We start from the raw sequence: 22,715 nt of genomic DNA on the forward strand, positions 1-22,715 counted from the left end.
AGTTTAGGTTTTTATTTTTTTTGTTAATGAATGGTAATTTAGGTTAGGTCTTTGTGGATATGAATTTAAGTGGGCAGTGGGCTTGAGTTAAGTATTGGATTGGGATTTGGGCATAGGTTTGGTTGGATTTGGGGGGCTATACAGTTTAAAGAAGAAATTTTTGTTCTTTTAATATGGAAGTAGGGTGGAAAGACTAAGGGTCAGGGGGCCATGGCCCCTCATGTCCCTGGTTATCTGGTTTTATACATGTGAAATTTCAACCTCTGAAGTTTTTTTTTTTGTTTTGTTGAACAACCTCTGAAGCTGATGGTAGTTAGTAGAAATTGAACTTACTTTAAATTTCCTTAGAAACAAGAAAGTAGCAGTTGATCTATCATTCTGGATTGTTCAACATGAAACTGCCCTAAAAAACAAAGCAAGAAATCCCCACCTCCGTCTTACTTTCTTCAGAACCATCAATCTCTTCTCCAAGGTACCCCCCTTTTTTTTTTTTTAAAAAAAACATTCCTTTTTTTAACTGACATGATCCATGAAAATTTTCTGTTTTTTTTTTTCTTTCTCTTGTATAAAAATTGCAGCTTGGAGCTTTTCCATTATTTGTAATCGATGGGGTTCCTTCTCCGTTAAAGTCTAGGGCAAGAATTGAAAGGTTTTTTCGTTTTTCGGGTATTGATTTATCGAATTTGCCCAATGTGGAAGATGGTGTTTCTGTAGAAAGAAATGGAGCTTTTACTAAATGTGTTCAAGAATGCGTGGTGAGTTCTCTTTTAATCATTCAATTGGAAAAATTTTGATTTGATTCATAAGGAACATAAAATGAGAAAGAAGTAGTAGTAAAAAGCTTTTCCTTTTGGTTCTTTGTAGAATTTAAATTTTGGACACTAATAATAATGCAGATTTTGATAAACTAAAGAGGGCATGGCATATATTTCTTATTGGATATCTATCTAGTGCCTAGTTAGATATCTTTTCATTATTACCATTTTGTTTACAAAGATATTCACTAGAAAGTAAAAAAATATCTCAAGATTAGAGGATATTTTCCAAGTAGTAGACTAGTGTCTTTGGCGATCAATAGTAGGCACAAGGAGCGTAATTTATGTGGCAAGCTAAATAAGTATAAAAACCTGCTTAGCTTGAGGGAGGCGTGTGGAAGCTATCGATATTAACCATTAATTGTTGAATGATGAAAATTTGCAGCATAAGTTATATATATATATATTTCTAGATTCTTTGTTTTAATTACTTAATATATTGTTATATCGAAGTTGTACACAACAAATATTCACTAAATAAGACTGTTTTTTTTTAAGTTCATCAAATATAACGGATCTACGGTTTGCTCTGTCTGTTGAGCTATAGGTTTTAATAAAGTTGATATTATGGTATGAAATATGAATTAAAAATATTATTTCTCTCTCTAGGAGTTCAGAGACCAATTTAGATATTGTAAAGCACACGGGGTTAGAATTTAGTAGATGCGCACTGCTCCAAAATCCAAGGTGTCAAGGATCAATGTTTGGTAGGCCGGGTTTTCCTCATATATTGTTCCATGTAACTATAGGTATAAACAGAGTACATATTTTCCATGGCCTCGCCCTTTAAGGTCGATAATGTTGTTTAAACGACGGTTTATGAGCTTATTCTATCATCTTAGTATATCAATGCCATACTATGTAATGATATTCTGTGGTACTTATGTATCTATTCCATCCTTCGATGCATTGTGCATGTTGGTGGTGAATTTCTCTAGTCCCTTGACATTCCATGTAGTCACAGACGACATCATTTACTTGTATGTCTTGGTTGTTGTGAATGCAAACAAATCACTCTGATGTTAAAGGAAACTAGTCTCGTATATCTGCCTCGCCAGGTATGAGAAACTATAGGAACACTTAAGACCCTTGAGTATGGAACGTTTGGAATATATTAAGCCATGTGGAGAAGAGTTCTAGCTTAGTGGCACATTATTCTCGGGTTTAAGCTCTCTCGGAAGAGGTATCAGAATGAGGTTCTAGCATTTGATTTTTGTTGCTGTTGATTCTAAAACCTAACCCTTGTTTTTAAGTTCTCATAGAAGACCTTTAGTTTTCAACTCTTTGCCAGACAAAAAGAGTTCTTTTGGTTTTTGTTTACTGTATGTGAGAAACATAAATTTTAGTCACTTAATTGGACAAACAGTTCAATTAAGCAAAAAAGAGTTCTTTTGGTTTATGATCAAAATAGTTCCTTAATTGTTTCACCCATGATTTTTTGTTATTTTTCCGTTATCTAAAGATTTGAAGTCATCGTTATCCCAATGCACGAAAAGAAACAACTTCAAATCTAATTGATTGACCTTAGAAGTTGTTTTCATCACTTCCAAACGTTTACATATTACTTGTTTTTCTTTTGTGCGCTTTTGGAGCGTTTATTTTACTAATGCACTAAATTTGGAATGCTAGGAATTGCTTGAGATCCTCGGGATGCCCGTATTAAAAGCAAGATCTGAAGCCGAAGCACTTTGCGTTCAGTTAAACAGCGAAGGTCATGTTGATGCTTGTATTACAGCTGATAGTGATGCTTTCCTCTTTGGAGCCAAATGTGTGATTAAATGCCTTCAACCAACTTCTAAAGTAAGTTCTGACACAATTTTTTGTCACTAATTCTTGTGTTAGTCTATTTGCAAGACCCTTCTTTCTTGGATAATCGTATGGATCATAAAATATGAAAGATTCACATATGATCTGTTTCTTTTGAGTTTTAAAGTTTGTGGTATTTTGAAGCTGAAAGAAGAAAAATTAGATCAATTTTTGTTTTTACTCCATTGTTATTTAGTGGTTAACAAATTGAGTTGCCGTGGAGAAGTTCTCATCTCTCTAGGACACATTATCATCGCATTTTATGCAGGAACCTTTTGAGTGCTACTATATGTCAGATATTGAAGCTGGTCTTGGACTGAAGAGGACGCACTTGATTGCGATCTCTCTGTTAGTTGGAAATGACCACGATCTAAGCGGGGTGGCTGGAATCGGGATTGAGAAAGCTCTCCGCTTTGTTCGGATGTTTCCCGAAGATGAGATCTTAAGCAGGTACGTAATTTGAATTGATTACACATCTCATATTACATATACGAATTTGAACGTATTGTGTGTGTATGTTGATATATTATTCTACCAGTTTAAATCATTGTCATGTTATCAACGAAACTTTTGCAGGTTAAAGGAAGTTGGCAAGGGAGATATTCCACTATCTCAGATCAATATTGAACCTTTTATTGATCGTGATAAATGTGATTCAAACGAGAGTTCATCGAAGACAAAGTCTCCTCACTGTTCTCATTGTGGACATCCTGGCAGCAAGAGAGCTCATGTTGATCTCCCATGCCAGTATTGCATGATTAATTATAACGAGAGTTGTATCCAAAAGCCATTAGGATTTAAATGTGAATGCTCCCCTTGCATCATGGTATTCGATTTCTCTAATATGCTATATTATGGTATTCCGGCCAAGAGGCTAGGCTGGGCCTTATTAATTGGGTTAGGGCCCAGGGCCAGTCCAGGCTCGGGCTGCTCGTGCCGCTCGGGTTGATTGATACGCCTATGGTGTGATTAATTTAACATATCTATTCATCTCTTTAGTAGATATAAGTTTTTATGATCTTTCTATGGTAGGATAGGAAAGAAAAAGAACAGAAGAAGCAGAAGAATTGGCTAATTAACACATGCAGTAGAATCGCAATGGAGCAGAATTTTCCTAACATGGAGATCGTTAACATGTATTTAAGCCAGAATCATGGAAATATAAGAGGTATATCTGATTATAATCTACAGTTTTATGCTGAAATTCACTTTTAAACATTTTAGCGAGACGACATAGAAACTGTGATATGGTATTGGTAAAATGGTTTTACTTTTTTCCTAGTTAAATACTCTCTCACGATCATCATGAATAATGTGCACTCGATAACCCAATATTTGTCACTTCCCTAGATCGTCAAATGAACAAAAGACCTTACTTTTACTCGTGTTTTATATTTAAAAATATAAATGGTGTAATGTTGTTATTCTTGGGCAGGAAAAGAGAGCATTTCTCTAGTGTGGAAAGAACCAAAGGTCGATGAACTGATTGACTTCCTAGGTTACCATCAGAGTTGGGACCCTTCTTATGTTCGACAGAGATTGCTTCCTATTTTGTCTACTAATCTCTTGAGAGAGATGACTTCAAATCCAACAAAATGTTTATTATTGCATGAACAATACGAGTTTCATTCAATACAGAGAGAGAAGATAAGATGCGGTCACCCATTTTACTTGGTCATTTGGAAGAAAGTTGCTGCTGTGGATAATGCTAGTTACACAGTCCAGACCGAAACTGAAGATGTTCAAGAAGAAGATATCTTGGGGGTTAGCGAAATCGTGGATATTTTGGATGATGATGATGTCCCTGAGATTCGTGTTGATCACGGATGCTTGTTTTTGTTGACCGACGAAAATATGGAACTTGTTCAGACCGCTTTTCCGGAGGAGGTTAACAGATTTCTACAGGAAAAGGTATGGCATTACATCTTCATCTAAGATCTGATTTGCTTGGTACTAAATACTAACTATCGACATAGTTTATAAAATGACCTCTCCAACAAAAGAATTTTCCACCTGGATGACTCCAATAACAAAATATTTCAACGAAAGAATACGTCTATGTACCTGAACAAAATATCTTACGCTTTAGCGAGACCAAAATTTATAGTGAAACCTGGGTTATGAGATAATAATGCACAAAAAGGAAAGCGGATAGAGAGAACCATAATCAATCATGGATTCACGAAGTGATTTTATTTTTGGTTATGAAAGCCCACATCGACTAATTATCTCTAGCTAGTTTTTATCAAAGAAAACTAGGTTCACACCTTATATTGTTTCTTTTATGTGGAGACTCAGTGCTCATTAGTCCTTTTAATGGGTTATAAACCTTCATTTCATTTTTTCTTTTCTTTTACTCTACTGCAGGGAAAGAAAGAATCAAGATCACGAAAAGGGAAATCTAGTGTGATATTTAAAGACGACCAGAAAACACCAGAAAGTCCAAAATCGAGTGGAGTTCAACTCAGTATCACTGAATTTTATCGGTCAACTAAAGTATCAGTTCAAGGAAAACAGACAGAAGAAACAAGTAAAGATTCAGATGATCAAACAAAAGGGTTGTCAAATAAGAGGACAAATTCGTCAAATTCAAATTTATCTAAGTCGGTAAGGCGTCGCCTTTTGTTTGATTAAATAGTATTATCCCATGTCTAATTCAGAGTTATATCCTTTTGTTTTTCTTTTCTGTAAAAAAGAGAACAAGTGCCTGTAATTAAGTCCGAGTGGATGTTATTAATCAAAAACATTATGTGCTTAACCCTTCGAGATAATCTAGTTCACGTTGTTTTTTTTTTTTTTTTTTTACGGAAGCTCTATCACCAAACCCTAAACTAATGACAGTTTTGTAATTTAAACTAATATAAATTTGGGTGCCCTTGTTTTTATTTTAGAAACTCCTTAAAAAAATAGTTGCAAGTTTTTATATGGATGGTTTTAGTAAGTAAAACACTAAAACCCAAACCCTTCCGTGGGTTTGAAGTTAATTGAACCTAATCCTACATCAACACAAAGAACGTGAATAGAAGTCCCTATAAATTAGAATCTCTACCTTATCACAAATATATATATATATATATATATTGTGGTGGGTGGGTGGGCAGTAGATAGAAGAAGAAAGCAGTAAAGCAAGCGTGAGAATGGAGGATTCTTCTTTGAGGGTAGAAAGAGAAAGGTTGCGCAATGAAATAAAAAGCATAAGAGATGAAATATTGAAGATAAAAAGGAAAGTGAGGATGAAAAACAAAGTTACTAGTACTAGTACAAAAGATCAAGAAGTGATAAAAAAGATTGATATAGTAATTGACGATGGATTAGCATTAACACAACCACAAGAAGAGAATCCTCCTCCTCCTCCTCCTCCTCCTAAGTTCAAGAATTTTGATATAATTAAAGCACAAGTTGATGATGAAGGTTACGAGATATCAATTAAGGATCATTATTACTATGACTACTATGCTAAAGATACAAAATACTATACCAACCCAACTAAAACAAGAATAATGGAAGAAAAAAAGATTCTAGAAAAAAGTCTCCCACCCGATTCAAATATCTATGTCAAAGCTTATGAAGCTAGAATCGGTCTCCTTAGAGCAGTCATTATCGGTCCATCAGGTACCCCTTACCAAGACGGTCTTTTCTTTTTTGACATCTATTTCCCACCCGATTACCCTAATCTTCCACCAATGTTTTACTACCACTCTTTTGGTTTTAACTTGAATCCAAATCTACACACTAATAATAATGGGGGAGAGGTTTGTATTAGCCTTTTGAACATTTCTGATCAAGGAGCTCAAAATAATGAAAAATATTGGAACCCCTCCCAATCCAACCTACTCCAAGTTCTTCTGTTTATTCAAGCTTTCGTTCTAAACGATAAACCTTATTTTAACAACAGCCCCAGACCCAGACCCAGACCCAGTATTACTATTAAAACTACTGGGGACGACGACGACGAGAAGAAGAAGGACAAATTATCTTTAGATTATAACAGAGAGGTGTTTCATTTAAGTTGCAAAACAATGTTGAGTGTTTTAGCTACTCCACCAAATCATTTCGAAGAATTTGTTTCTCACCATTTTAGGTGTCGTGCTAATACTATTTTAACTAGTTATAAAGCTTACAGAAAGAATTACCCATCCTCTAAAGCAATCAAAGCAACCACCATCTATATGTTTATTACTTTGACTTATTTGAAGCTTCATCGGGCGTTTATAATGAACGGATGGGATTTCATAGCAGAAGACAAGGATGATTGGAATTTCATGCGCGATGACATCTTTGATTATTACCCTCGGTATATTAGAGACTCGATTATATGTATGGGTAGTTCAGGTTGTATTTTGTTTGTCTGCTTTTGCCTTCTCCTTGCACTAGGTCTTCGTCAAGAATTGCACAGGCGTTCTACTCCTAGTACTGGGCCGTTGTGGGGGTTTTAAATGGCGGGCTGAGTAGAGTTATTTTTTTCTTCTTTCAATTACATAAATTACCTAAGTTATCTTTAAATTGGAAATTTCATCCAGAAAAATCTTTCATTAGAAAAATGACATCAGTTATCTATTAGTAGTATTTATCTATGCTTAGTGGAGCTTTGTAACTTTGATTAAGTTTTTCTAGGGTATTAATTTAAATTGGGTAACGAACTATTCTAGTTATAAACTAATTTGAAAAATTTATACATCTGAAATTTCAACCTTTGAACTGATGGTAGTTCAACATAAGAAAAAATTCTTCCGCTAATTTGTTCTTAAATTTACTGTAAGTAGATCACCATTTCTTTCAACAAAGAAAGAAGAAGTAGATAACCATTTTGAAATTTGCTTGGATCTTGGCAAATGTATATATATATATATATATATATATGAGTATCGATACATGATACATACAAACACACACACTCCGCATAGGTATTATTGGGTATATTGAGGGAATTACTAAGCGTCTTACGTCCCGCAAATATTAATTGGTCGGGCTCGGGAGAAAGGCTGATAACACTTTAAAATTTGAGTTTGACTCATTTAGTTCACCGAGTCGGTCGGGCTGAACCCGCCTTCAGGTTTCGAGTGCCCGTAGACTCTTGAGAGTTTCAAGATCTGTAAAGCGCAAGAAATCTCTCTCTTTCTCTCTCTAGGTGGTTATTTTGTAAAAGAAAATTAGTTCTTAAAGTTCCCGTTTCATAAAAAAAACAAGTTCCCTTTTCACTATTTCTTTTTTATTAAATTGCTAAACAACATCAAAATTAGTTTATTGGTTTTATTTAGCAAAGTATTATTTTGAATCTTAAATTGCTAAATACAACTTTGTTTTAACTGGCCAAAATTATTTACTAGACATAACTTCTTTTTTATTAAATTATCAAATAAAAATAGAATTTATTTTAAGGTTAAACCAAACTTGACTAAGTCATAGTACTCTCTTCAACAAAAAAAAAGTCATATAGCCGTTTTATTTAATGAAATATACACTATTAAGGTTTAAACCAAGCTTGACTAAGTCATAAGAGTTAGGATTATTTTCTCAAAAAAAAGTAGTTCGGTTATATTTGATTTTTTTTTCTTGTAGCGTTGGGTTTAGCAATTTAAGACAATAAAAAAGAATTAGTTGTGTTTAGCAAATAGCTTTGTGAAGCATATGATTGTCATTTGACACTGAAGATTTGTATCAAAGTAACATCTTGATACAAAACCGTGCCGATGTATCAAGATGCCCTAGATATATAAGACCAATAGATTGATATACCGTGGTAGTTCTTACGTTTGAGGATGGCCAGTCTTTCTTGTAAGTTTTATACCTATCTAAAATAGATTTAGCAAGAAACCGGAAGTGATAAGTTACAAAATCTTGAAAGTGGTTTGGTGGGCTAGCTAAAACTCTCAACATTGTTTGGCAAGTCAAAGGGAATACTTCTCTGTTATAATCCGAAGATTTTTCGTTCGGCCCACCATAAGGATTGTTGTTGAAAATTAAGGTTTGAATAGACACAAGAACTTGGAGAATAGTTGACTCCGAGGGATTCCACCGTTCAGTTTCTTGTCCTTCGGCGGAGGTGTTCAAAAGATTGGAACAAATCCCTCCCCCAGTAGGGGAAAAATGGGGATTCAACCAAAAACGAACCGAATGGTAGTAAAACAATGGTGGTTGATAAGGGTAATCGGGTGGGAAATAGATGTCAAAAAAGAAAAGACCGTCTTGGTAAGGAGTACCTGATGGACCAATAATAACTGCTCTAAGGAGATCGATCCTTGCTCCGTAAGCTTTGACATAGATTGTATCTGGAAGACTTTCTTCTAAATTCTTCCATTCTTTCATTATTCTTTTTGTGGTTTTGTTACTATAAGCTCTTTCCTTAGCATAGTCATCATAGTAATAATGATCCTTAATTGATTTTTCATTATCTTCACCTTCTCCGTCGGTAATATCGAACTGTTTGAATTTACAATACTCAATTTTTCCTCCTTTATCAATGATGATGGTGATTTTCTCATCTTCAATTACTCTCTGGATCAATTTATTTCCTCTTCTCGCTTCTTGTCTAATACTCGCTATTTCATCTCTTAAGCTACGTGCTTTATCCATCATCTTCCCTTGTTCTGTTGTCAATATACCATCCATTCTCGCTTAGTTAATAGAGGTTGCTTTCTTTTCAATTGCTCATCTATATATTTACACTGTATATATTTCTCATAACTGAAAGATTAGAAACAACCATTTCCTTGGAGCATCTCCAAAGCAAAACTTTAAAAAAAATTCTATTTGACTTATGTGTTGAGTCTCAATTGAGATTCTTTCTCAAAAAAAATTCTAAAGTCCTAGGTGGCACTTAAGATTTTAAGATTGAGTCTTGCATTGGAGATGCTCTTATTATTTGAGATTCTTATTTTACTATCCGATTTTACCTCTGTAACCGCCCTAATTCGTGTAAATAAGGATAAGGTGGGTCGTCAATTAAAACAAGCCAAACTCATTACACATCGTGCCATATGGTCAATCTATTCTTGTAGACTAATTTGTTTTGAGTTGGAGTAATATGGCACATTAGAAAAATCAAGTGTTTTTTCTAGTATTAAACCTTGCAGTGGTATAATATTATAAATACCAATTCTTAAGGAAATTAAGGCGAGTCTTTGATACTTTGTTCCTTTTCGGATTGAAAAGTTTGTTCTATTCCTATCAAAAGAACAAGGATTTTATTTTGGAAGAAAATTTAATAACACCCATATATCTAAAATTCTTTTTTCTCAAATTCTAAAGACTCCAAAGATTTTTTTTTTTTTTTTTGTTGAAACAGACTCCAAAGATTATTGGACATAACAAAGGGTTGTAGAAAGTATCTATCACAAACAAAGATGACGAGTCACCTACGAGTTCCAAGATATGATGCAATATCAAATTTTTTCGCGACCATGTGACTAGTCATCGAAAATGGTTTCTCCATGTATTCTCTTTTATGGTACACCTCTGAATCGGGAGAGATTATGGGTTCCATTCTTGAGGGTTGGTGCATACTCACAAGTAAACAATTTTTGTAATTTAAGTCATAAACAAAATACAAATCTTGCAGGGTCTTGTTATATCCTTGAAAAATCAAATTATCAATGTTATGACTGTGGGTTTGCTCTCTTAATCATCATGCCATATTTTTATTTTCTATACTCCTGGTGTGATTCCCACGTAAGAAAACTAAAATTTTCATTTATCAAAAGGAATTATTTCCTATATGACCCCATTGATATTGCCCAAATTCTCACTCGACCTTTTTTTTGTGTTACAGATAGGGGCTAAAAGCACCCGCCCTCGAAGTTTTGTAGGCACCGGATTGCACGTGGACATCTCCGGATTTGTGCTTTGACTGAGTGTTTACAACAGTTTGGGAGGGGACTCGAACTTCACTGTTTATACATTGTTATGTCTCTCTCTCTCTATAAAATTTGTAACCGTTTTGTACTAAATCTTCCGATCTTTGTTGCTTCTCCGGCGAAGAGTCCTCCTTTCGCCGGATCTCTTTCTTTTTTTGTTCTAATAAATAGTTATTATCTTTGTTGGTCTTTAGGGCATGTTTTTGCTGATCTATAGGATCTATTTTTGTTGCTTTCGTATTTCTTCCGGTTCAAGTGTTTGGTCATGGACACCTATTTGATGCTTCTTCAACAACTCACAACTCTCTTCATTTACAAAGGTGTGCTGAATCTCCCATATCCATATACATTTACAGAGGTCGCATATATTCAATTCCTTGCAAACCTAGAAACCTCAGGAGAAATGGATTTAGTCACACGTAAAGTCCCATGGATCTTAAGGGATGATACAATCTTGGTCGAAAGATGTGAAGCAGACAAATCTCCAATTGAACATGATTTTGATTCGGTATGATTCTTTGTTCATGTTCAAACTCATCATGTTCAAACTCAAATTTCTGCCTTCATGGAGGAAGATGTTGGACTGAAAATGGGAGAAGGATCCCGACCGACGGCCGATGGAAGTTCTCCAATCACTCCAGTCCGCGGTGGGGAAACGGTTACAAACTTTGACCCACTCGTAGTTAGTTACTCAACCAAAGGAACCATATGGTGGTAATGGGTCATGTACTCATGATAGTGGGGGAACCACTAAAATCACATAGAAACTAAAATGCCTCCTTCTTCATAAGTAGTGGGCATAGGGTTACATTTTTATGCTTTGTTCTTCTTATTGTAATCCATCTTGGCTTTGCCTAATCAATGAAGTTATCAGATTCCAAAAAAAAAACAGTTTGGGAGGATGCCTTTAGCCGCACCCTTTGACACTTTGATTGAATATGATAAGTCAAATGTCGTACTTCTCGAGCTAATTAATTTCTCATGATAACTTTTTCTATCGTAATCTTCTGTGCCACTTTCACTTCTTTCATCTTTCATCTCCATTAATTCTCAAACAAAACATCTTATGATTTATTAGTACTTCGTAACATAAGAATGAAAGTTAAACCAAATTTAGAAGTCTGAAAATATGGACTAGTAATTTGTTTGTTTTTATGAACATAAATTGTTTGAGAGGTGAAATAGACTGAAACTTAATTTTCACCCTAAAATTAAATGTTTATATTTGGTGGCCAATACATGGACAATCAGTTTTCTTATATGGACTACTATTTTTGGATCCGGTTCAAATCAATTATGTTCAAATCAATTATGTTTGACTTAGTTGACTTTGATTTAATAAGGAGACAACTTCATAAGGCTTTAAATATTAACCATTATTAATTTGTGGACCATTAACAAAAACAATAATTAAAAATAGAAAATCCTAGATTAATTTCTTATTCTTCCATAAACAACCGTTACCCATCTTTCTCTAAACTAGCGTCAATTCTAAAACAATATAACTAGTTTAACGGAGAAGATATGGTGGTGTGGAATGAAGAAGAGATCGTCTAATTGGGAAAGTCTCCCAGAAGGTCATGTGAGGATTTATGTTTTCTTTTTTTTTTCGAGAAGGAGCCAATTTCATTCACCATCACTCGTTTTTGATCTTCTACTACAACAATAAAGATCACATAACCTAATTTGTAGCAAATACCCTGTATTGTTCCCAATCAACAAACTCATTTGGAGGAAACATAAAGCACCAAAATCCTCTTCATCACGAGCTGTCCATCACTATAAACTCTTCTTGGCTTCGTGTCAGAATTGAGTAAAGAAAGCCTCCTCCTAAGTTCTCTATGAATTTCTACAGATTTAACTCCATCAGACATTGCACCCAACTCTCTTGATAGTTCATGCATCCACCAATTTATTTGGGTGATTCCAAGTAGTTCGAATATAGTTCAACAGGAAAAAAAAAGTAGTTCAAATATAAGCCAGAACATGGAGCCTAAAAAGTGACCCCAACGGCAGTCTGACTTAATCCAAGGATGGTATTAGTTTTTGGAACTTCAAACTCATGACTATGGTGAATACCAGCCGAACACAAGCAGTTTCTGCTCATCTTTCGTGGGTTTTTCAAGAAACACAAGCATATCCGCTTGTTGTTTGATCCAAAATTATAATTTTCTAGGTTTTTTTTATTTCAAGGGGTTTAGGGTTCACGAAGAAGAATAGATTTGGAAGAAAAGAAAAGTAGATTATGATCCAAAATACTGTCTCTCCAAAGTTTTTTTCTCTACAAATTTGTAGGTGACGAAGAAGAAGAAGTAAGATAAGTCTAGGATTTATGGAAGAAAAGAGAGGTGACTTAAAATAAAACCTCTGGTTCTTAGAGGACAAGAGTGAAAATAATAAAAAGATGTGCACTTAAAAATGGTTGTCCATATAAATATTTTAATTTTTTTAACTGTTCATCTAAAATGTCCATATAAAAATTAGTTGTCCATGTATTAGCCACCTTACCTTATATTTTTACCTTCTATTCTAATCTTTATTTTCACGGCCGCCATCTTTCTAATGTCCAAGTGCAAACTCCAACATGTTCTTTTTTCATCATAAATTTTGTAATGATAGTAAAAGTAATTGAAACACAATAAGGGAAGAAAAAAGATAATAAACGAAATAATTAAATTCAAAAATCAATTTGTTCAAGTTATGAGAAATTTCAACACAAACGAAGTTAAGAGAAGGTACTCACATAGAACTCGTGCAAAACCATTGGGAAGGGGAAAATAAACAGTATAAAAATAGTCCAGACACAAAAAATATATGCAATTATTCTTATCTCTCTAAAATCCCCGGGGAAAGTATCGAGGACGTCATCACCTAAGAAATTTGAATCCTTCTTGTCTTCTCTTAAAAAGTTCCATCCGTTCCTTATGAACGCCATATGAAGCCTTAAATATATAATACCAATAGATTGATATATTGTGGTAAATCTTATGATTCTTGAGGATGGCCATGCTTTCTTATAAGTTTTATAAGTGTCTAAAATAGATTTAGCACGACAACGGAAGTGATAAGTTACAAATTCTTGGAAGTGGTTTGGTGGGCTAGCTAAAACTCTCAACATTGTTTCACAAGCCAAAGGGAATACTTCTAAGTTATAATCCCAATTCATTTCATTCTCCCCGTCCCCATTCCTAAAATCGGGGTAGTCAAAAAAAGGATTGTCGTTGAGAATTAATGTTTGAATAGACACAAGAACTTGGAGAATAGTTGACTCCCACGGATTCCATCCCTCCTTGACTTGTCCTTCTGAGGAGGTGTTTAAAAGACTGGAACAAATCCCTCCCCCCGTAGGGGAAAAATGGGGATTCAACCAAAAACCAAATGAATGATAGTAAAACAATGGTGGTTGATAGGGGTAATCGAAGGGGAGATGAATGTCGAAAAAAAATAGACCGTCTCGGTAAGGAGTACCTGGTAGACCAATGATGACTGCTCTAAGGAGATCGAGCCTTGCTTCGTAAGCTTTGACATAGATTGTGTGGGGAAGACTTTCTTCTAGAATCTTCCATTCTTTCATTATTCTTTTTGTGGTTTTGTTACTGTACTCTCTTTCCTTACGATAGTCATAATAATAATGATCCTCAATTGATTTTTCATCGTCTGTAGCTTCGATAATATCGAAGTGCTTGAATTTGTAATTCTCAGTTGGTGGTGCTCCTTTATCAATGACAATTGTGATTTTTTCATCTTCAATTACCCTCTTGATCAATTTATTTCCTTTTCTAGCTTCTTTTCTAATACTCACTATTTCATCTCTTAAGCTCCTTGCTTCATCCATCATCTTCACTTGTTCTGTACTCAATGTACCACCCATTCTCCTCGCTTCGTTAATAGGTTCGCTTTCTTTTCAATTGCCCATCTATATATTTATATATATCTCTAGATTAGAAACAACCCTTTCCTTATTATTCGAGGAGATTCTGGTTTACTGAATTCCTTTCATATAGGGTTTGGGATCCTATTCTTATTATTAAAAACAACCATTTCCTTATTATCTGGGATCCTAGTTTACCCGTTAATATAGACTTTTTTACCGGAGTCATCCATCCATCCCTCTCGAAGTTAACCCTACTCCATCCGAATTTACCACTATAACCACCCTACTGAATTCCTTTCATATAGGGTTAGTTGGGACTTCAATTCAAACTAGCCAAACTCACTAAGATGCTTACACATCATGCCATACGGTTTAACATCTATTTGTCGGGTTTTATTGAAGGCGGAGAAATAAATTTTAAGTGAAAATAAAAAAACACTCCACCTCACCTCACTCTCTCTCCACCTCACCTCCTTGTCTCTCTCTCTCTCTCTCTAGAAACTCCGACGAATTCGCCGGAGTTTCTAGAGAGAGAAATTTCTTTTTTTTTTTTTCATGGTCGCCGGCCAGAAAATTACCTTATCGGAGAAGATAAAGAGGTGAGGTGGAGAGAGAGTGAGGTGAAGTGGAGAGAGAGTGAGGTGAGGTGGAGAGAGAGTGAGGTGAGGTGGAGAGATAGAGCTGAGGTAGAGAAGTATTTTGCTTTCCCCTAAATAAAATCGTCAAACAAAATTGACCAATTTTTGAGCAAGTCTTCACACTCCGAAAACTATTTAACTTTCCCCCAAAGCCCAAACGCTGGCCTTATTGAATACTAAGGAATAGCTCGTGCCTATTACTCAACAAACAAAAATTAAAAGACCATAAGTTTTCTTCTTTATTTGTGCAACCATGAAAATTGTGAAAGAATGGAGGCAGGTGACAATACAATTGAGTTCTCTAGTTTAGGGGTCTGACATAAATTCTCAATATCCCTCAACTTCGCCAAGGACAAAATCTCGTTCTTGAGTCTATCAATTGACATGAGAATTTTGGAAATTTTGATAGTCAAATCTCCTTCTTTAGTCTGTCAATTAACAAGTTGAGCTCAGTAACCTGCATTTTGGAAATCTTGATTGTCAAATCTCAATGAATATATAAACAGTAGAAGCATACATTTTTATAACTCGACTGGGATTCATTATAACTGAAAACAAAAGATACAAAACTTACATGGTTCTGTAATTTCGAAGATCGAATTTCTGTTACCCTAGAATGTCAAATTTCTAAATGAAGTCATACATGATTCACAGACGGAATGTATATTAGCATACTAATAATTTAGGGTTTTTTGAGCTTACCCCCTCAAAATTAATTGATAATTGAGTTTACCCCCTGAGTAATTGGTAATTGAGCTTACCCCCTTCAATTTAGATTTTAACAAAAAAATCACATTTTAACATCAAATTACCTTTTTATAATAACTTAGTTCTCCGCTTGAAGCAGGTATGGTGGTCGTAACTGATGGACTCGTGGGGGCAACACACGATGAATCGATTATTTCAGTAATTCAGTGTTATAAGAGAGCTATGATTTAAGAGAAGATACTTGTTTAGATGTAGCTCCTTCGATTGAATTCTTTCCTCCTTTGCAAGCTTCTCCTCCTTCCAAAGGATTGAAACTTCGGTGAAAATCTCCATGAGATTGACAGTCTTAAAAAGTCATAGGACTAAACTCCGTATAGTTGTCAAGCAGGTGACGCAAGGCCATTGGTGAAGAACCTAGGTCGAACTCCAGTTTAAGATTATATTTTGGATCCATATGCAAATTGCTCAAATAGCCATATGGGTCGAAGCTAGGTGCTGGAATGTTTTGCATTTTGTGGATTTCTGTAGCATAACTAAAGGACCAGCGTAACTGACTTTCTTTACTTTTTGAGATCTAGATCAGCCTAATCTGAAGTAAGGTCCATGTTAATGCAAAAAAAGAAAAGTAAGGTCAACATATTAAATCTTTCTGTGATGATTTAACAAACATATCTACTGACTATTTTAACTGCAGTGAGGCGTTTGTCTTTGATTTTGGAATGAATACTTGGACCGATGTAAAAGATAATCTTGAAAAGTTTGTCCAACTCCTAAGATGAGGAAAATGGAGATAAATACATGTCAACTGATCAGATGGATAAGCGGTTACGGACAATGATTAACAACTACCAGGTCAACTCCTAGGATGAGGAAAATGGAGATAAATACATGGCAACTCCTAGGATGAGGAAACGGTGAAATTGCATAGACGATGATTAACAACTACCAGGTCATGTATATACACTTCGATATTAAAATCGGAATAGAAAACAATCACAAACCTTGCAACCTCAAGCTCTTCAGGTTGTCATTCAATAACTTTGCAGGGTATCATTTAACTTTTTGCCCATGTATCAATGGCATATTATTTTACCCATGAGAGCACAGCTCTGAACAAAAAAGAGACAAGTACAGAAGATGCCAATATGGGAAAAAAGCATCCTGGATCCAGAATAAGTCAAGCTAAAGAAAACTGTGAAAATTGAAGGAATCAGAACACAATCTTTTAAGAAAAAATCTACCATAAGCAGAATTAATGGTAATGACAAGAAATGCGAACAATTGTTTCGAAGCTTTCAACCAAAAATCAGGGCACTGTGAGACTCCTGACTCCACATTGTTCTCTTTCAGAGTAGAACCATCGATAGAAACCCCATAATAAACTTATCCAAAAGAACTTCGCAAATCCATGGGCGTGTCTTCTGCAAAAGTAACTAAGATATTTTACTACTCAAAGCAAATTCAATATATGAATTCGTCGAAGACACCTACAGGAAACAGTAAAGTATTTGGTCATTTAATCTCCTACAGGTGTATAAAAAACATTAATGAGAACTGCCGTTCCAGTGCTGTTGGCCCGTTTAGATTTGTAATCTATTATCATGTTTTCTATACACAGAAAGGTGTATATAAAACATTAATAAGAACTGTGGTTCGTTAGAAATTAGTCTCAATCTGCAAGAGAAAATTCATTCTCACAAGGAAAAATCAGATCCCGGACTAATTAAACATGAAAATGGATCGAGAAACTCATCATAAGAACTAAGAATTTGAATAAAAAAAAGTTGAAATTAGCTAGTAAAACTGAACAACAAACGCGAAATTTTTGGCCTAATAGGTTTTGACGTTATTGACTCAAATTATAATCAATCACATCACGAACAAAAAGCAGAATTTGAACTCACAATAATCAAATGTCATTCAAATTCGGGGTTGAAAGATTACCTTCCAAAGAGGAAGCAAAGCCAAAAGTCTGACAAAACCTGTGATCCAAATGCCATATTATCTTAACACTATTGAAGACATTAATAAATTACTCGAAAATCAGAATCCATACGAGCATTTAAGGCATACTATTCTTGAGTTACATTAACATCTGATGATGAGTCTCCTGAACTGGATTGGATATCGAGGAGGGGAAGAAACAAAGAAGAGTTGGCGAGGAGAGTGAACCGTTTTTGGCACTTTTGACATCTCATCAATTTGTGTAATTGTATTTCTTGGTAATAGTTTGCAGTTTTTCTGCAAGTGTGATAAATTGATAAGTTTTCCGTGCAACAAAAACATAACCAGCGGAGTACACCATAAGAAAATCTCATTGACCTAATTATTAAGCATTTCCATTACCAAAAAAAGAGAAAATTCTCCAACAGAATAATCAGAATCATTGAGCACTCGAGAACAACTATTAGAATTGTAGATTTGTACATAACAAAATGAGATCCAATGGGAATTTTCTTACCTCTGCGGAGCAAGAGGCGGACACAACCTTGAATTATCACATCCCAATCTATATATAAGAACATGAATTTCTGAGAGTGAAAATAAAATTAATTGAAATGGAATTTGTGAGAAACGGGAGTTTAGAGATTCAAATATCACGAAAATCAACCCTAACGTGAATTGAATAGATTGCAACAAAAAAGATAACATACCTGCACGAGATTTTTTGTTAATCTTTCTATAACAAATGCTTTGCCTGTCATAGAAAGATTAGAAGAACATTTAGCCTCACAACAAATGCTTCCAGTGAACCAATGAACAAAGTTATTTAACTTTTTGAACATGCACATTATTCATCATCATAATGTGATAAAGTTAAAAACCGAATCTCTACTTACAAGATAAAATTGCTCGATCAAGAGAGATGGGAGAAGAAGAACAGTCAGTTTCAACACAGATGCTTTAAAAAAGAGGAAGATTAATTATCAGTTCAAGAATATGAAGAAATTTGAAATCCTTATTCTGCATATTGTTAGAGGGTGAATTATCAGTCAAGAAGAGATTAATGTGAGGATTAGTAACTGAAAGAAGATTAGGAAGATAAGCGTTAGGGTTTTGGGGAGAGGGAGGGGAAGAGGAGAAAGAAGTCGTGTGACTGAAACGAATTAGACACCTAAAATTTTAACTGATTATCTCCCATTTAATAAACCACGGCTGGTCAAAGCTAAGATAGAGTTTATTGGTCATTTCTTGAGCTGGTGTTCAATGCTACTGGCCTCTCTGTCCGACTTATGGTCCTTATATTAATTTGCGTTAAAACCACTAAGTTCAATATCCGCGTCTATATGGCAATTTCCAGGGTTCGAGGGGTCTCAGGTAAGGGTGTGCTTTATCACGATACCTTTTTATCCAAACATCACAGGCACTATCACTACTTACATCACAGTATGAGGCTCAGTGTCCTTTTACAGGATACATGATAAACAATAAAGGACCCTCAATCTCTCACCTCTTATTTGCCGATTATATTCGGCAAAGCTCCCATAGAAAATCTAAATGCTATTATAGAATTTATATATCTGCATGCTAGCTTCTCAGGACAGGTAGTCAACTACAACAAATCTCTATCTTCTTCAGCACGGGTGTTCCTCCTGCAATTATAGAAAAATTTAAATCAGTCCTTCAAGCTCCACTAATGAGAGACCAAGCTAAATATCTGGGGTCATTAATACTCAAACCAGGTAATAGAATACAAAGCTACAACTGGTTAATGGACAAATTTACAAAATCGTTGGTCGGATGGAAGCAAAAATTGATATCACAGGTTGGTCGAACAATGCTCATAAAGTATGTTTTTGGGCCATTCTGTACTTACCCCTTTAGTTACCAGATGACCCCAAAAACAGTAATAAAGAAGCTTGGGAAAGAACAGAGAAGCTTCTGGTGGGGGCCCGGCATAGATGAAAAAAAGACTTCACTTTATCAATTGGAAAATTATAAGCAGCCCAAAGAAAAATGGTGGATTAGGTATCCGTACCTTAGGTGACACCAATGAATCACTAATAGCAAAAATGTCATGGAGGTTCCTCACCAACAGGCAACAACCAAGCAATATGGGTCAAGTTATTAAAGGCTAAATATCTCACAAAAGATGATTTTTGGACAGTGAATAGCAACAAACCTTCCTCCCCATTTTGGAAATCTCTTTTACAAACAAGGAATACCATGAGAAACAACACGCGATGGATCAGATATTAGAATACTGCATGACAACTGGCTACCTGAAATGGAAGGGTACAGACCAAAATTAATTCAAGATCTACCATCAGATTTTTTGTGTGTAGCAGATCTCATAAATCATCAAACAAATGAGTGGGATATGCAAACCTTATCCTCATATTTCGATCAAGAAACTACCACAGCAATAACAAATCTCAGCTTACCTTCTACAATGCACAGAGATAACCCAATCTGGAGTCTGGACAAAGACTGCTACAGGAACCTTCACAAAAAAATCTTATTACTCTTCTATCATTACAAGCCCAGTTCTAGATAATGAAGTTAGTAGTGATCCGTGGCCTCGTTTTTGGAAGAAAACTCAGATGGAACAAGAGATTCAGCTCTTTATTTGGATAATCTTTCATAATGGCTTAGCAACCTTAGGAAACTTGGGCCAGAGAGTACCAAATATCAATCAAAACTGTTTATTATGTGCAGAGGATGACATAGAGACTATCTATCATCTACTTGGAGCATGCTCAAAGGTGGAAGTTGGACAGAATTATCGTTTTGTACACAGATCAAGCAATTTAGTTTGCAACAATTGCAATCTCATGACTTTTTTCGTACGGGTGTTTGGGGCCTATGTAAAAATTGAAACTAGGGATGGGATCATGAATTTAATGAATAAATCAATTGTTAAGTTATATAGTTCAGAAATGAGAAACATGCAAACACTGAAACACCCATAATAGTTCATGAGTTTTAATGGTATTCATGCATCATTGTTGTAAACTAATTCAAATGAAACATAGTATAGATCCATACAGGACGGTCAAGAATATGATTTGCTGTAAGAAATGGCTACTATACATGAAGATCAAGAGAATAAACTTTACCACAGAGGCAGTGTGTTCGAGAACTTGAAACTACAGTTGCATCAACTGGATCCCAAATGTAAGTGAACCCATCCTCAGATCGACTAATTACATGGGCATCAGTATTAATAAGACACCTATCCATCTTGAAAGACAACTGTTTAAACAAAATATGCCCCAAAACAGAAATCAGTGACAGCACGAAAGAAAAGAGTTTTGAGTAACTAGTGTATTTTTAAAGGCATCTTAAATACTAGTTACCAAGCAGCTGCTATAGCACCAGGAGCACTAAGCTGCTGCTATAGCAGCAATACCGCCAAGCTGTAGTAGCAGCAACAGCAGCACCACAACGACAAATGATAATCCAAATCTAATAGTAAATACTGTAAATTTAATAGCATTTCTATAAAAAGGAATCGACTTTCCCCAAAATCCCAAAAATGATAATCGAAATCTCCGAAAAACATTTAGAACTAGCCCTATCTTTCTTCTTAGTCCAACGGGGCTGCTCGGGGGCTCTGGCCTCAACTATTGTATTTGCTGTGAAGGCCCTCCTAGCGGGCTTTCACGCGAATATTGGTTTACCGGCTGGGGCGGAGTCGGGAGCGTTTATTTCGTTTCTCAAGATCGAGTGAGAAAGGGCTCTCTCTCCCAGCCAATCAGGAGGCACCAGAGCCTCTGCAGTCCCATATGGAAAAAGAGTTGCGATTTCTGATAAATAACTATACGGAAGTTCAAGAAATAACAGCAGTCCATATGAAAAAGAGGAAAAATCACCTCTTTGATTTCGTCGAATTTAAAGGTAAGACTTGTGGAAACGAGATCGATCTCCATGTAGCTTTTCTCCTATTATCTCCACAATTACCTATTATATACAATAAATTACAATACTTAGAAGGCAAATTAGATAAAAGCATGAGCAATTGAACAGAGAAGAAATACTGGATATTGGAAGACGAAAATATTATTCGTGTATGGTCGCATTCCTTTTTGGTGTTTTTTCCACTCATATGGTCCTAAACCAGATACCACTGTTGGATATCAATATTCATACACATATCAATGTTATTCGATTTAGAGTTGAACACAGGAATATAAAATCAAGAAACCTGGAGAAGATTATTGTCTACTTACAAATGTAGATCTGCCCAGTCGCCACTATCGTCCCAATTTTTACCGCCATTCTCATTCTTCATCACCTGTAACTTCTCTTGCTTTTGTTCCCACCTCTCCTCACTCTCTCTCTCTCTCTCTCTCTTTCCAAGCAACACTTCCATAACCATAAGCAGCCAAATCCTTTGAAGGATCCATAAATCTGGGTTGAACTATAAAATAGAATTACTAGTTCAGTTAAAGATGATAAGACTACCAGTGAGAACCAAAATCAGCAATAATAAGTGAATACCTGGGAAGGCAGGATCAGAGAGAGTGAATCCTTTACCCTCCGCCATTCATGTAAGAAGGAACCAAATGAATGTTGTTCAGGATGAAGACGAGGGTTTCTGTTCGACCACTTTTTGGGTATATTGATCAGTAAAATTTTCCAAAAGGTTCGACATGGGAAGAAGACGAGGGTTTTTGTTTTACGACTTTTGTTGTGTATTACCTAAAACTACGCTGTCCAGTCAACAATTGGTTGTCCAATGTCTTGAAGGGGTGCTAGAAACAATTTGGAGGGGCGCCTTCATGAACTCGTAGTATACTTAAAAATCATCTTTTTACTTAACCCCTAAATAATTAATTCTTAAGTAAATATAGCCCCTCACTCAACCTAGCAGAAAATTGACCCCCTAAACTAACTATTTTATTGCAAATTAGCTCCTAACGTAAGTGTTTTAAGGTTATTATATGTAAATAAATTAATTTAAACCCTAAATTAACTACTTTAATGCATATTAGGCCTCTAACTTTTAATTCTAAAGAGACGTTAATAACGATACTAACATTTACACAAATTTGTAAAGTTTCTACATAGACCGAAA

The 22,715-nt window shown here is 35.3% G+C and overlaps 2 protein-coding genes and 1 long non-coding RNA gene across 4 annotated transcripts; 1 reads left to right on the forward strand and 2 right to left on the reverse strand.

Annotated features, from left to right (window-relative positions):
* Positions 1–269: 269 nt before the first annotated feature.
* Positions 270–5,376, forward strand: LOC147534409 (flap endonuclease GEN-like 1). Its single transcript, XM_086650691.1, has 8 exons — positions 270–472; positions 579–755; positions 2,445–2,615; positions 2,890–3,071; positions 3,198–3,447; positions 3,654–3,789; positions 4,057–4,532; positions 4,989–5,376. The coding sequence occupies exons 3-8, from the start codon at positions 2,466–2,468 to the stop codon at positions 5,253–5,255; spliced, it is 1,461 nt and encodes a 486-aa protein (XP_086506817.1). The 5' UTR covers positions 270–472; positions 579–755; positions 2,445–2,465; the 3' UTR covers positions 5,256–5,376.
* A 2,903-nt stretch (positions 5,377–8,279) lies between these two features.
* On the reverse strand, positions 8,280–9,230 carry LOC147534410 (putative ubiquitin-conjugating enzyme E2 38). Its single transcript, XM_086650122.1, has one exon. The coding sequence runs from the start codon at positions 9,228–9,230 to the stop codon at positions 8,280–8,282; it is 951 nt and encodes a 316-aa protein (XP_086506248.1).
* A 9,808-nt stretch (positions 9,231–19,038) lies between these two features.
* On the reverse strand, positions 19,039–22,287 carry LOC147534411 (uncharacterized). Of its 2 annotated transcripts, none has more exons than XR_015227737.1 (7): positions 22,139–22,287; positions 21,868–22,058; positions 21,511–21,598; positions 20,755–20,890; positions 20,080–20,138; positions 19,674–19,917; positions 19,039–19,287 (listed from the first exon to the last, which is right to left on the reverse strand). It is a non-coding gene; the product is annotated as an uncharacterized LOC147534411 (long non-coding RNA). The 2 variants fall into 2 exon arrangements; XR_015227738.1 differs by having other exon boundaries at positions 19,512–19,917.
* Between the last annotated feature and the right edge of the window lie 428 nt (positions 22,288–22,715).

Source organism: Eschscholzia californica, unplaced genomic scaffold (genome assembly GCF_041429995.1).
Source record: "Eschscholzia californica isolate CP2 unplaced genomic scaffold, dmEscCali1.0.p SCAF_6, whole genome shotgun sequence".
In the NCBI taxonomy this organism is placed as follows: Eukaryota; Viridiplantae; Streptophyta; class Magnoliopsida; order Ranunculales; family Papaveraceae; genus Eschscholzia; species Eschscholzia californica.

What these genes read in the sequence shown, in the direction of transcription:
- LOC147534409 (XM_086650691.1), top strand. Translation starts at nt 2,466, where the DNA reads ATGCCCGTATTAAAAGCAAGATCTGAAGCCGAAGCACTTTGCGTTCAG. An exon ending in GAAGATGAGATCTTAAGCAG is followed by an intron (nt 3,072 to 3,197) that starts GTACGTAATTTG and finishes AAACTTTTGCAG; the next exon opens with GTTAAAGGAAGTTGGCAAGG. An exon ending in AATGCTCCCCTTGCATCATG is followed by an intron (nt 3,448 to 3,653) that starts GTATTCGATTTC and finishes TTTCTATGGTAG; the next exon opens with GATAGGAAAGAAAAAGAACA.
- LOC147534410 (XM_086650122.1), bottom strand. Translation starts at nt 9,230, where the DNA reads ATGGATGGTATATTGACAACAGAACAAGGGAAGATGATGGATAAAGCA.